The 12,913-nt window shown below is 39.1% G+C and overlaps 1 protein-coding gene across 1 annotated transcript; it reads right to left on the bottom strand.

The window, feature by feature from the left end:
- Nucleotides 1-471: 471 nt before the first annotated feature.
- On the bottom strand, nt 472-12,468 carry IL21 (interleukin 21). Its single transcript, XM_051966727.1, has 4 exons — nt 12,402-12,468; nt 11,842-12,011; nt 11,679-11,714; nt 472-2,044 (listed from the first exon to the last, which is right to left on the bottom strand). The coding sequence occupies exons 1-4, from the start codon at nt 12,466-12,468 to the stop codon at nt 1,736-1,738; spliced, it is 582 nt and encodes a 193-aa protein (XP_051822687.1). The 3' UTR covers nt 472-1,735.
- Nucleotides 12,469-12,913: the final 445 nt, after the last annotated feature.

Raw genomic sequence — 12,913 nt, 5'->3', positions numbered from 1 at the left:
AACCATCCTCCACCTGAGTTAGTAGGTGGTTGCTGTACACTCTTTCAAAACACACAATAGATTTCTTTTTTTCTCACTTCCTAATAGACCCAGAGCATTGAGCATCCCCCACATTCTCTGTTCTTTGATGTGTTCCAAACATCATTCTGACAGATATAGGGGGTTCTTGAATTAGCTTATGACTTTGTGGTAATAATCCCTTTAGAGAAAGGGATCCTAATCTTTTTGGGTCATGGGCCCCCTTCAGCAGTCTTGTAAAGTAATGTTTTTTGATACATACAACAAAATATAAAGAATTACAAAGAAAATCAAGTATAAGGAAATGCAGTTTTCAAAAATTTGTTAGAAAAGTTTTCAGAAAAACTGTAGTTAATTTTTTTAGAAAAGTTTTTAGAAAAGTTCACTGATCCTCAATTATAAACACATTCTATAAATATATTTAGTTTCATGCATAAAATTATTGAAGAGGCTGCTTGTTTGCCATTACACTTATTTGGATGGCTTAATATTATTTAAGACATTTAAGACAAAGGAAAATTTCTTTCCCCAAAACTATTTAGACACAAGTTGTGCAAGGAATTTTGTAACATTTGCTCCATAGGAGTTCAATTTTCAGACTTCAAAGTTCATGTTGTCCAGGGATGTTGTTGCTGACTGCCATCTCCTATGTCCATTATGGTAGTTTTGTTGGAGAATGAGACGGAGGCAGAAAATTAAGTGTGGCAGCCTCACCTGGCTCAGAATATTTTCTTTGAACTTAGTGGATAGGACGCTGGAATTGGGAGTCAGGAAGAACTGAGTTCAAGCTCTTCCTCAGGGTTACAAACTATGTGGCTCTGAGCATATATCACTTGGCTTTTTTTTTTTTTTTTCTGGAACTCTTCTCCAAAATGAGGGGATTGGACTATGGCCTCTATAATCCCTTCCAGCTCTAACTCTATGAATGGTAAAGAGATTTTGTTGGGGAGCATTTTATACTCTCTGCTGGCACAATAATCTAATCCTATGAAAAAAACAATAATATAAATACATTTCTTCATTTCTATAGAATATAAATATTTCACTGGATCTTTATGAATAGAGACATTCTTAGTAGCCAGCTAGAAAAGTAATTTCCCTCAAAACATAAATAAATTACATTTTTAACATGTAAAATATACTCAGATGGGGAAAAAGCTGTTCAGATAAGATTTTTTTAATTAGATCTTTTTCTTTTAAAAAAAAGTTTTGTGTTTTAAAATAATTTTTCCTAGCTCCTGTGTATCAGGATTACCAAAGGAGAAAGAGAGAGGCAGATCCAAAGTGATCCTATCCTTCCCCATCTCCTAGTGACAGTACTCCAGCAGAGTAATATAGTAAAGGGTGAATATCAGAAGATGTGGCCTCTCCATCGATCCCCTCAATAATGAGGAGTAATGAACTGAGCTGGCCATGTCCTCAAGTCATCAAATCTAGGATAGAAAAAAGAATGGAAGGTTTGTGTCTGATAGTAATTTTGGAAAACTCTTCTTGGTTTTAAACTCTTATCTGAACTCATTTCCCCCCATCATTGTTACACTGTATTTCCTCTGTTAAAATATTAAGAACTTAGAGTACGTCAATATAGTGTCCAACTTTCTCTTAGGGCTTCTGGCATCTTCATGTATTAAGTACACTGGCCATGTCAATGATGATGGTGATCATGAGAAATCATCTGTGAAGACAACACAACATCAGTGATCCCAGCATGAAGAACTCAGTCCCCGTGTGTAAATGGAAGTGATACAAGAAACAAGGATACCTTTTGCAGAAGTGATTCCAGGTTCTTAAAGAATTCTTTATGTAGTTTCTTCTTAAAAGAATCACATGAAGGGCATTTCTGGAAAACCAAAAAAACAGGCATTTTCATTTCTATCCTTAATGCCATGGTTTCTTGCAAAGAAAAAAGGAAGAAAGGAGGGGAGGAGGGAGGAAGAGAGGAAACAAAAAAAAAAGAAAGGAAAGAGGGAAGACAGGGAAGGAAAGAAAGATAAAAGAAAGGAAAGAAAGGGAGAGAGGAAACAAGCATTTATTAAGCTCTTATTCTATTCTGGGTATTGCACTAAGCTCTTTACAAATATTCATTTAGATGGGAAGGCACAACATCTATCAATTATCCATCAAGTTAAAAGACAAACTCCTGTACTGTTACTCTATGGGGACAGGATGAAGTAAGGTCAGAGAAGGAGGATGGAAAGAACATGGATCCAAGAGCTTCAAATCCCAACTCCAGCGTCCTATCCACTAAGTTCAAAGAAAATATTCTGAACCAGGTGAGGCTGGCACACTTTTATCCCTATATTTGTTTGAATATATGGTAAATAATTTTGTTATGTCACTTAACCTCTTTAAAACTCTTTTTTTTTTTTTGGTAGAATGAGGGCAATGAATGAAGTGATTTTTAAAGCACTTAAAAAGGTTTTCTCTCTCTCTCTCTCTTTCTCTCTCTCTCTCTGAGCAAAGGCAGGCAGAAATGATGGGTGGTCTTTAGTCCATTAATCAACCAACAAGAATTTATAAAATGTCTTATAGGAACTGTTCTGGATGCTATGGATAGAAATGCAAGGAATGAAATCATCTTTATTCTTAAGGAATCTGCTACTGAGGAAGACAACCTTACACCTATATAAATATAAACAGAGGGAGGGCAGGAGCAATTGAGAGTGTCAGGGAAGCTTAATTTAGAAGGTGGTGGTGTTGGAGAATGTACATATGTTGTTTCATTCTCATCCCAAACCTAGCTGAACCACCTGACTGGCCTGAGTCAAACCTAGCCCAAGGCATTGTATTGACTCTGGAACTTTGTTTTGCAGGAAGAGAGGGATTTCATGGGGCAGAGTTGAGGTTGGAGTTCATTCCAAATGTGAAAGGTACTTTGAGTCAAAGCACAGAGATGGAATTTCATTTATGAGAAACAGAGAGCCAAGTAATTTGGCTGGGCTGTAGTGTGTCAGAAAGAAGAGTAATTCATGTACAGTGAGGTTAGAAAGATAGACCAGGTTGTGAAAGACTTGGAAAAGAGGACTTTTATGTTTGATCCTAGGGGCACTAAGAAGTCAATGAATAGGGGAATGAATGATGTGATCAGATCTGCTTTTAAGTTGGACATCTGGACATCAATGTGGAGAAATAGATTTGAGTGGGGACAGACACTGAGGCAGGGTCACCCAATAGGTAGCCCTTGAAATAATCTAAGCAAGAAATGATCAGTACAGATTCTAATGGCTATCTGAGTGAAGAGGGTTGATATGGGAGAAGTTGTGGAGATAGAAATGGCAAAATTTGGCAACTGAATAGATAATTGGGATGAAGGAATTAGGAGTCAAGGCTAATACAAGGTTGTGAACCTGAGACTAGAATACTACTGGTGCCCTCAACAGGAAGAAGGGAGGGAATAAGCAGTTTATAGCACTTACTGTACGCCAAACATTGTGCTAAGCACTTTGCAAATATTATCTAATTTGATTTTCACAATAACCTTGGGAGGCAGGTATTGTTACTATTCCCATTTTATAATTGAAAGAATTGAGGCAACAAGTTCAATGTCTTGCCCAGAGTCACACAGGTAGTAAATATCTGAGGTAATATTTGAACTTCAGTCTTCCTGACCAATGGACACCTAGATGCCAGAAATAGGAAAGTTTGATAGGGTGGGTGGAGATTGTTGGATACATATTAAGTTTGAGATACTTATGGGGACGTCCAGTTAGAAATACCCAGCTGGTAGTTGGTGATGGAGGCTTAAAGGAAAAAATGTGGTTGGTTTTATGGATCTGTGCATGTTCTGTATATAGAGAGATGATAATTAAAATGAAAGCTGATGAAGTCATCAAGAGAAAGATATAGAGAAGGAAGACCAAGGACAGAACCTTGGGAAATACTCACAGTTGGGGCTGGGATATGGATGAAGAGGAGTTAAGAGGACTGAAAAAGAGTGATCAGATGAATAGGTAAGGGGAACTAGGATAGAATTGGGTTATGAAAATCCAAGAAAGAAGGTTCAGGAAAAGGGAGTGTGTGGTCAATACGATCATATAGGAACGATTTGGAATGACAAAAGAATCTCAGATTTGGCAGTTGGAAGAACTGGTAATGTTGGAAAGAAAGCTTGCAGTGGAGTGTTGCTAGAAGTGAGAAGCCAGATTTAAAATGATTGAGAAGAGATGAAGGGGAGGGGAGGCAACAGGTATAAACAGTTCAGCTGAGAAAAGGAAGAGAATATTATTATCACTTGAGGAAAGTATCTTTGTGAAGACTTCCCTTTCCCCTCCCCCCATGGGGAGATTTGGGCATGTTTGTAGGGATTAGGGGAGGAATTAGTAGACAGGAAACAGTTGAAGATTGTGGGACATGCTTGAAAGAGCAGCCTTTTAGAAAAGACCGAAGAGAATGGGGTCAAGGGCCCTTGTATCAGGATTATTCTATTTGGAATAATCAGAGTCATCTAGCCATTATGTGTCAAAAACTCTGGTTTTCCTAGCTTTGAGGCTATCTTTCTATCTATTATATCACATTGTCTCTCAAGTCGATAAAAAAAAAACAAATCAAAAACTACCAGAGAGAGAGCAGAGATGAGCTTCCTCCCTACCCCACTCCACTCCACTCTTTACTTCCTCACCTCTTCCCTTCCCAACCATACCTTGGGTTAATGGCACTTAACCCAACACCCAAAATTTCTAATTTTATTCGTACTTCTAGATCACTCAGATTGAGAGGAAAGAAGGTTGAGAATGTAATTGTCTAAATTAGGAGAAAGTATTTCAGAGATTACAAATAGTAGCAAGTCTCCTAGTACCCTTACTACTTCCTGGTAGATTGAGTACCTGAGAATATTGCTCTCTCTCTCATGGGTCACCTGAGCCCCAAGGGTAGCTTAGAGTTTCCAGAACTTTATGTCTGGAGGCTATGTCTCCATAAATGATACCCCTCCCAAAAAATGATACCTAGCCACGAGGCCCAAGAATCCTTGAAGAATCTCACTAGAGCACCTGTTATTTACAAGTAGCAATATGGTAGATGGTGGATGACATTAAAGCTTACTGGATTGGTCTTTCTGGCTTCCCTCTGAGGCAGTTTCCTTCTGAATTGTTTAATTAAAACATCAAATCTCATTTTCTTTTCTTCGTTATTTAGGGGCTTTAATGGGGCCTCCTGGAAACATTTAAGAGCTGACTCCTCACAGTGTTTCTGAAAGAAAAATGTTTATACCTGTATGAGAAAACCATGGAGAAAAAGTGATCTTCCCTACTTAGATCATTCCATCTTTCTCAGTGGTTTGGAATAATATTAATTAATAATTGGCATGTAAGTTGAATAGTGGATAGAACAATGGATCTCAAATCAGGAAGCCTGATGTCAAAGCCTGCCTCCCATACTTACTAGTTGTCTTATCATGTAACTTCTCTCAGGTTTAGTTTCTTCATCTGTAAAATGTGAAGATTAGATCCATAGCCTCTGAGGTCCCTTCCAGCTTGAAATGCTATTTATGGAAGTTAAAAACTTGCTTCTTTCACATAAGGCTGGTCTTAATATTGGAGTATCATAGGTAATTCTCTGCCCACCTGCATTGGCTGAGGGAATTTCCTCATCCAAGAGTTCCTTATTATGGGGCTGGGTCTCCTCCCCTTCCTTTTGTCCTTTAGACTTTGAAAAGTGCTTTGCAGAGTAATAGCACTGGATTTTTTTTTTTTTTTGACAATCCCCAGAGGAAGGTATTCCAGATAGTTTCTTAACCATTTTGCAGATGAACAAGTAGATACATAAAGGCTCACTGACTTGCCTAAGGTCACACAATTAAAGGTAAGGATCAGAGGCAACTTCGTTAATAATACTATTTCAAGGAGAATTTGTCTATTTCTTTACAGATGGATGGATGGGATACAGGTATATAGCCCCTTGCCTTCTCAAGGCTTATGACTTCCTTCATATTAATCGGTGATGGAATTGTGCATCTAGATTTCTCTAAAAATGGAGCCTCCATTAAAATTTGCTATGGTACAGTGAGTAGGCACTGCTCTTGGAGTCAGTAAGGCCTGGGTTTGAATCTTGCTTCAGACATTACTAGCTGTATGACACTGGGGGAGTTACTTAACTTCTTTTGCGTTTCAGTTACCTCATCTGCCAAATGAGAGTGTTGGACTTGATGGTTCTTCCCAATTCTAAATTGCTTTATGAGCATCAAGGAAGAGAAATTTAGTTTGTGTGTGTGTGTGTGTGTGTATGTGTGTGTGTGTGTGTGTGTGTGTGTGTGTGTGTGTGTGTATGTGTGAGTGAAAGAGAGAGAGAGAGAGAGAGAGAGAGAAAGAAAGAAAGAGAGAGAGAAAGAAATAAAGACACATACATGCAGATTACTTTTGAACAGTGACCTTTAGAATCGAAAAATCCATGGGATAGCATGTTTTGAAGAATTATTCATTAACTGACCATGCTTTGGTCAAAAAAAATTTGCCACATACACCTCATAATTTAGAAGTGGAAGGAATCATAGAGAGTATCTCCTTGAATAATATCTTTATTTTACAGATGAATAAATTGACGCTTAGAGAGGTAGTTACATGGACAGTAAGTAGGGCTAAGATTTGAACTCAGGGCTTTTCCCTCCAAATCAAGCAGGAATTTTTAAATTAAGGTCCATGGATCCCAAGTGGATGGTTCTGTAGATGTATTTCAGGATGCTCACAGAATTTGAATGTAAAAAAAAAATCCCATCTTTATTTTCTGTATTTAATTAGGATTTTATATATGTATATCTATGTCTGTATATATGCATACATATGTATGTGTACACACGTATGCATATATTATATATGTCTATGTTATATTCCGAAAAGGAGTCCAGAAAAAAAAAATCTAAAGTGATACACAACAGAAAAAAGTAGACCCCCCCAAAAAAATCCATCCTGGGATCGGACCTAAGAAACAAAGGGAGAGCCCCTTATCTTGAATATAAAGCTTATGTTCATTTGGTTATTTAAATGAATCAATTTAAAGCTGATTCTAAGAAAATTTAAGATCTTAATGTAGGTAGAAACCAGGAGACCTCCACGGTCATTTGGTCCACCTTCTGCACCTTACAGATTGGGGAAATTATGGCTCCGAGGATAAGCTCTGACTGGTGTTACCCAAATACTAAGAGAGGGTGCCTGGCTTTTATAGGATCTTGGAGTGGGGAAGGATTGTCAATGAGGAAGCTGAGGTTCTTTGAGGTTGACTTCAGTCACACACTATGTATCATTGATGGGGATGCGATCCATAAATTTGTTACTTAAAAAAAAAGTAATAAAAAGGTTCGTCCTTGGAAGTTTCTTTTAAATAGAAGCTAAATGGCTGAGGTTGGACCCCACAGTGATAGCCCCTGCTTTATAACCTTCTCAGAGCCCGCGGCTCTCCACCGGACCCTGGTGTCTCCCGTATGAGGGGGAACCCTCACCGAGGTGATCGCGGCTCCCAATCTAAGCGCCTCTCTTCTCTCCTTTCTCTTCCTTCCAGCCTCCCTTTAGCCTGGCGCAGCTTTACATCAGGGCCGCGCAGCCCCCCTTCCTTCTACCCTGGCGCAGGGCCGCGCACGCCCCTTCCTTCTAGCCTGGCGCAGGGCCACGCAGCCCCTTTCCGCAGCTCTGTCAAAATGCTTATTTAAGAGAAACGATTTCTAAATGTGAACTCGGGCGCTGCATTTTTCCTTGAAAACCACATAGTCGCATTTGTTTCAGTTTCTCTCGTTTTCTTTTCTTTTTAACCACTACCGGTCTAACTTACTGGAAAAAAAATAATATTCATAATTAAAGAGGCAAATTTTCCAGCTGAAACTGAAAAACCTTAACTGTTTCATCCGTGATGATCTGAACAACCAGCGTTTCTCACCAAGGCCCAGGATTGCTGAGTTAACACTTCCAGGGGTGTGTGTTGACAGAAAATTAGACTCCCTAGAAGAATGGAGTTCTGCAGACCTTGAATCATTACACCGCTGATCTGCGGGGTCCAGTGTACTGATTGCAGGCTGATGCTTTTAAAGCAAATTTAATGGAAATCCGCGTGCGCTTTGAATTGCAGTTCATTTGGGTGGAGGGCTTTGGAGATGACTAGATGCTTTTCTCTAGAATGCAGCCCCGGGGGAGGTAGCTGTGCAGATGTCACCCAACTTCAAGAAAAAAAAAAAAAACCCAACCCTCCGGAAAGCTACTTGTGACTTGCCTGAAGTCACACAGCTGGCAAGCAACAGGACCAAAATTCAAAGCTAGGTCCCTCCTGACCCAATTTATAGAATCATAGATTGAGTGAGAGGTGATCTTAGAGGAAGGAAATAAACATTTATGCACTGCCTACTTTATGTGCCAGGTACTGTGCTCAGCCTCTGACAAGGATCCCTCAACTCTTTGAGATAGGTCCTATTATTATCCCTATTTTATGGTAGAGAAAACTGAGGCAGATAGAGATAACATAGGTTTGTTCAAGGCTAGACTTGAAGTCCTGGCCAGTTCTCTGTCCATTATAACACCAAGCTCCTAATAGCTCCGAGGCTATTGAGCCCAACACTCTCATTTTATAGATAAGGGAACTGAGATATAGGGAAGTTATCACCCAACTAGAAAGTTCCTAGAACATGAGATTTCCTCCCAGATTTTTCCTGATTCCAAGTCCAGTTCTATCCACAGTGCCACAGTGTCTTGCTAAAAATTATCTGATCTGAGTCTCCTTAAATTGGCTCTCAAGAGTTATTTGGTGTGGCAGAAGGAAGACTGAACAAAGTAAGAGAAATACATTTATACTCTAACTCTAACTGTATGACCTTGGACAAGTCCTTTTTTGCCTCAGTTTCCTTATTTGTAAAATGGGGATTATAATACTAACTTTTCTCAGATTGGTTATGCAAGAGTCCTTTGAAAATATGAAATGCTTTAGAAATATGAGCTGGTTGAACCATGGACAACGTTTAAATGAAGGTGTAGGGTCTTCCACCCTCTCCCCAACCCTTCACTCCACATTGACTGACAGATCTTTGCCCACTCACTTTCTCTCTAAAGCACTGTGTTAGTACCGCCACCCCCTATGGCCACTGGATTCCTACCCCTGGGCCAGTGTCCTGGTTACCAGGAGGCAGATTCTAGCCGCTACTGGGAAGGTTAGCTTTGGGGATTTTTTTCTTGAGCTCTTGCCATTATGAATAATTCAGTGGAAATCTATGGAGTTCTCTTGTTGTTTGAGGGTCATAAATTGTGGAAGTCCCCCCCAAATCAAAAGCCACAGTGACAAACCATCAACATAAACTTCCTCCTCTTTCTCTAGTAGGGAACTGAGAAGAGGGCTGAGAGTGCAGCCAGATAAACTGTTTCAGATTTCACATGGGAAATTGCCTTCATTAAAATAGAATTTTACAGCCTATGAAGGCTCCAACTGTAAAATGAAAAAATTGGACTGGATGACTGCTACGGGGATTCATTCCAGCTCTGAATCCTATATCTCTCTGATATCACACTTACAGTTTTCAGAACAGAACCAATAGCTTCTTTGCTCCCTTGGACACATCCCTTTTGTTCTTTGTGGAAACTAGGGTTTGAGCCATTGAAAAGATAGGGAGTTATATGGATAAACAGATAATTATAATACTTGACATTATAGAAAGATCATTGACTTCCAGCTGAATTAAATCATACAGGACATCTAGTACAACCTTCTTATTTTATAGATGAGAAAACAGCAGTAGAAAGGTGAGATAACTGGTCTATGATCATGTGAAAAGTAAACGATAGAATTAGGATTTGAACCTAGGTCTTCTGACTTAACCCAGTGCCTGGTACGGAGTAGACTAAATGCTTAGTTCCATTCTCCTTCTTTCCGTGGCACCACAATTACCAAATAAGAGTCTCTTGAGAACTTTGTAAGGCATTTGACATTTACAATTTCAATTGCCCTCAAAACAATCCTGTGAGACAGGACCACGGATATTATAATTTCCATTTTACCAGTGAGGAGATCGAGACTTTGAGAATTTAAGTGATTAAAGTCGTAAGAGGTGGGATTTGGACCCAGTTTTTAACTGCCCCGTTCAAAATTCTATCTAATACTCCATTAAGAACCATTCAAAGATTGTGGATTTATTTATTCTGTAGACTTCACAGGCATTGTGCCATGGGATGGAGTCTCATCTACACTCTATATTGCTCTCCACTCAACCCTAGTGAAGTGCTCTGCCCATATTGATTATATAAGAACTTCATAAATGTTGGGTTTATTCTATATGTCAGACAGTACCAACCTTTAATATTTATTGTCTGAAACACTTAAATGTCTACATATTCCTCCACTTTTGTATCCTGCTGGAGGCCAGTCAAATGGTCTCAGCTTGAATGAAGGTTAGTTAAAAGGAAGACCAAAGTGACATGTTCTTGAGCTGAAGAACTTTCTTCTGTTCTGAACTGAAGATGCCTTAAATCCTCCAGCTATCCCATTTGTCACTGGTATCAGACACCATTTGACAAGTATATATCTCATCACTAAGACAATACCCTTTCATTTTCTATCATTGTTTACATATTCAAAGCATGATGAATAGACAGAATCTATTAAGAATCATCCTCCCTTGTCTCAGGTGAAAACAATCTCTTCCTAATGGGTTAGAGGCAACCCTTAGTTTGAATGTTTTTACAAAATGTATATAAGTTACTGTGACTCACTCACTTTCTCAGCTATTTACACTCTTTTACAGTAACTCCTTTCTTGTTACTCTTTGATTTAACATCCAGATCCCTCCCTGTGTCGGTCCCCATCTTCCTTTATATCTGTCTAAGGTTATTTTTGTTTTTGAGAACACAAGTACATGGCAATGAAAATATCCCACCACCACTTTCTCTGTATTGTGCATGTAGGTATCAGCCTGAAATTAACATTATCTAACTAGTACTTCCTGAGATTCTGATGGACTTCTTTTTAAGGAGTTTAAGAATGCATAATTCATCATACAAGCAATACCTAACTGATCAGCAGGTCTCAGAATCTCTCTGAGACACCACAGACATATAATAATCTCCATTCCCCTACTCTTAGCCATTTTATTAATTATTTTTCTTAATCTTAATGAACAAGATTCTCCTGATAGGCATATATATATATTTACATGCTTCTTCCTATCCCCTGAAAATTAGATGGGTTGCCTACTTTTTAGGTCCTTGCTCAAGGCAGGGTGATAGACTATGTGTCTTCTTTGTGGAGATTTGCAGAATCTTAGCTGGAAAATGCAGTCACTGAATTTATCAGACCTGAATTCAAATTCTACCCAGATTATTGATTAACTGTGTGACCTTAGACAAGACCCTTGATATCTCTGAGCCTCAGTTTCCTCATCTGTAAAACAAGGAACTTAGACTTCGTGGCCTTTAAGGCTCCTTCCACTTCTAAATGCATCAGCAATTAAGGCTATCTTTCTATGACTTGGATGTGGTAAAAGATCAAATTCAAAAGAAGAAAGCTTATAAAGATAGATTAACATTTTATAATATTGTATACAAGATTTGATTCCAAATCAATGGACTGTTTCAGGATGAATGATTTAATTTTGATATTACTCCACACTCCCATTTGCCCGATCAAGACAGGGCATTTCCTTCTCATCAGCCTTTTACAATACTTAAAAATAAACCATTTGAGGAACATAGAACTGGTCTTACCTCAACATTTTCAGGTGTAGACAGAAGTGCAGGATCCTAGAGCAAAAGAAAATGGTATATTCATGTAATTTTTAGGTGGAAAAGAGCTTCTTTTAGATTGAAAACAAGCAGCATCAAAGCCTTAGGTCGTTCGCCCTTTGGTGATGGCTCTATTCTTACTCACCGTGTCATTCACACACGTTCGCAGTTGTTTAACCGTTTCTACAAGTTGCATCAGCCTTATTTGGCGGCGATCTGGAGAACTCTTAGGGGTCACTGTCCCAAAGAAGATGATGACCAGGCAGATAAATGTCCTCTCCATGGGGCCAGGTTTTAGGCTTCCAGTTGCCAGGAGTCAAACCCTAGCTTTGCTAAGGGTCTGCTACAGGGATACAATGGACAGGCTGCCTTCCACTCACCTATTTATTCATCCTTACAGGAGAGCTAAAGCCCTCCCATTTCAGCCTGGAAATCTTTGTGAGATGGACGAATGTGAGTAACTTTTTTCTTTTCCACTGGCTAGGTATACGTGTGCATATTTGAGGGTGTGGGGGGAGGGATTGATGGAGACAACAAAATGTGCCCCATCTGCATGTTAGACAGGAAAAGGAGAGAATGGGTGGATTCCAGTTTTCACCATGAATCAAAAGGGGCCCAGGAGTAAATAGTAGGTATTATAAAACTTCAAAGCAATAAACAAAAACACCTTGATCTCCTTTTTTCAAGCCACCCACAGCATCTTACCTGTACCATCTGACATGCTGGGGACACACTCATAGTGACACTCCAGTGATGAGTCAACTGGCCTCATTTGTTGCTCTATAGGTCTTACCCCAGTGACTTTGTCATTCTTTTTGGAATTAGCTGTTATGCCATCAGCTATGTAGGAGGAGAGGAAGCCTTTAGGAAGTTTTGAATAGAGGGGGCATTTCCCAAAGAAAAATTCTAGGTTCTGGCTAACTCATGGGACTTAGTCTACTAGTTTGTAAGTGCCTACTGTGTGCAAATAGCACATTTGCAAGAGCATATCATGGTTTGCTTTTATCAGTATTGACATCTACCAAGGGTGTGAACTTGGGCAAATTACTTATCTCTGATAATCAATTTCTTCATGTGGAAAATTAGGATAATAATATTTCTGGTACTCACCTCACAAATTGTGGTGACATGATGCTCATATATGATAAAATGCCTTAAAATGCTCCATATTTGATGAAGTTCTGTATGAATGGTATTAATATTGTATTGGTTTCTGA

Source organism: Antechinus flavipes, chromosome 6 (assembly GCF_016432865.1).
Source record: "Antechinus flavipes isolate AdamAnt ecotype Samford, QLD, Australia chromosome 6, AdamAnt_v2, whole genome shotgun sequence".
NCBI classification, from domain to species: Eukaryota; Metazoa; Chordata; class Mammalia; order Dasyuromorphia; family Dasyuridae; genus Antechinus; species Antechinus flavipes.
The sequence above is the reverse complement of the archived record's forward strand: the minus strand, read 5'-3'. Positions and strand labels throughout refer to the sequence as shown.

Excerpts from the sequence above, each read along its gene's own strand:
- IL21 (XM_051966727.1), bottom strand. The coding sequence starts at position 12,468 with ATGAGGCCAGTTGACTCATCACTGGAGTGTCACTATGAGTGTGTCCCC. Across the intron at positions 12,012-12,401 it reads CAGCATGTCAGATGGTACAG|TCCTGGCAACTGGAAGCCTA; the intron begins GTAAGATGCTGT and ends CTAGGGTTTGAC. Across the intron at positions 11,715-11,841 it reads GAACGTGTGTGAATGACACG|GATCCTGCACTTCTGTCTAC; the intron begins GTGAGTAAGAAT and ends CTTTTGCTCTAG.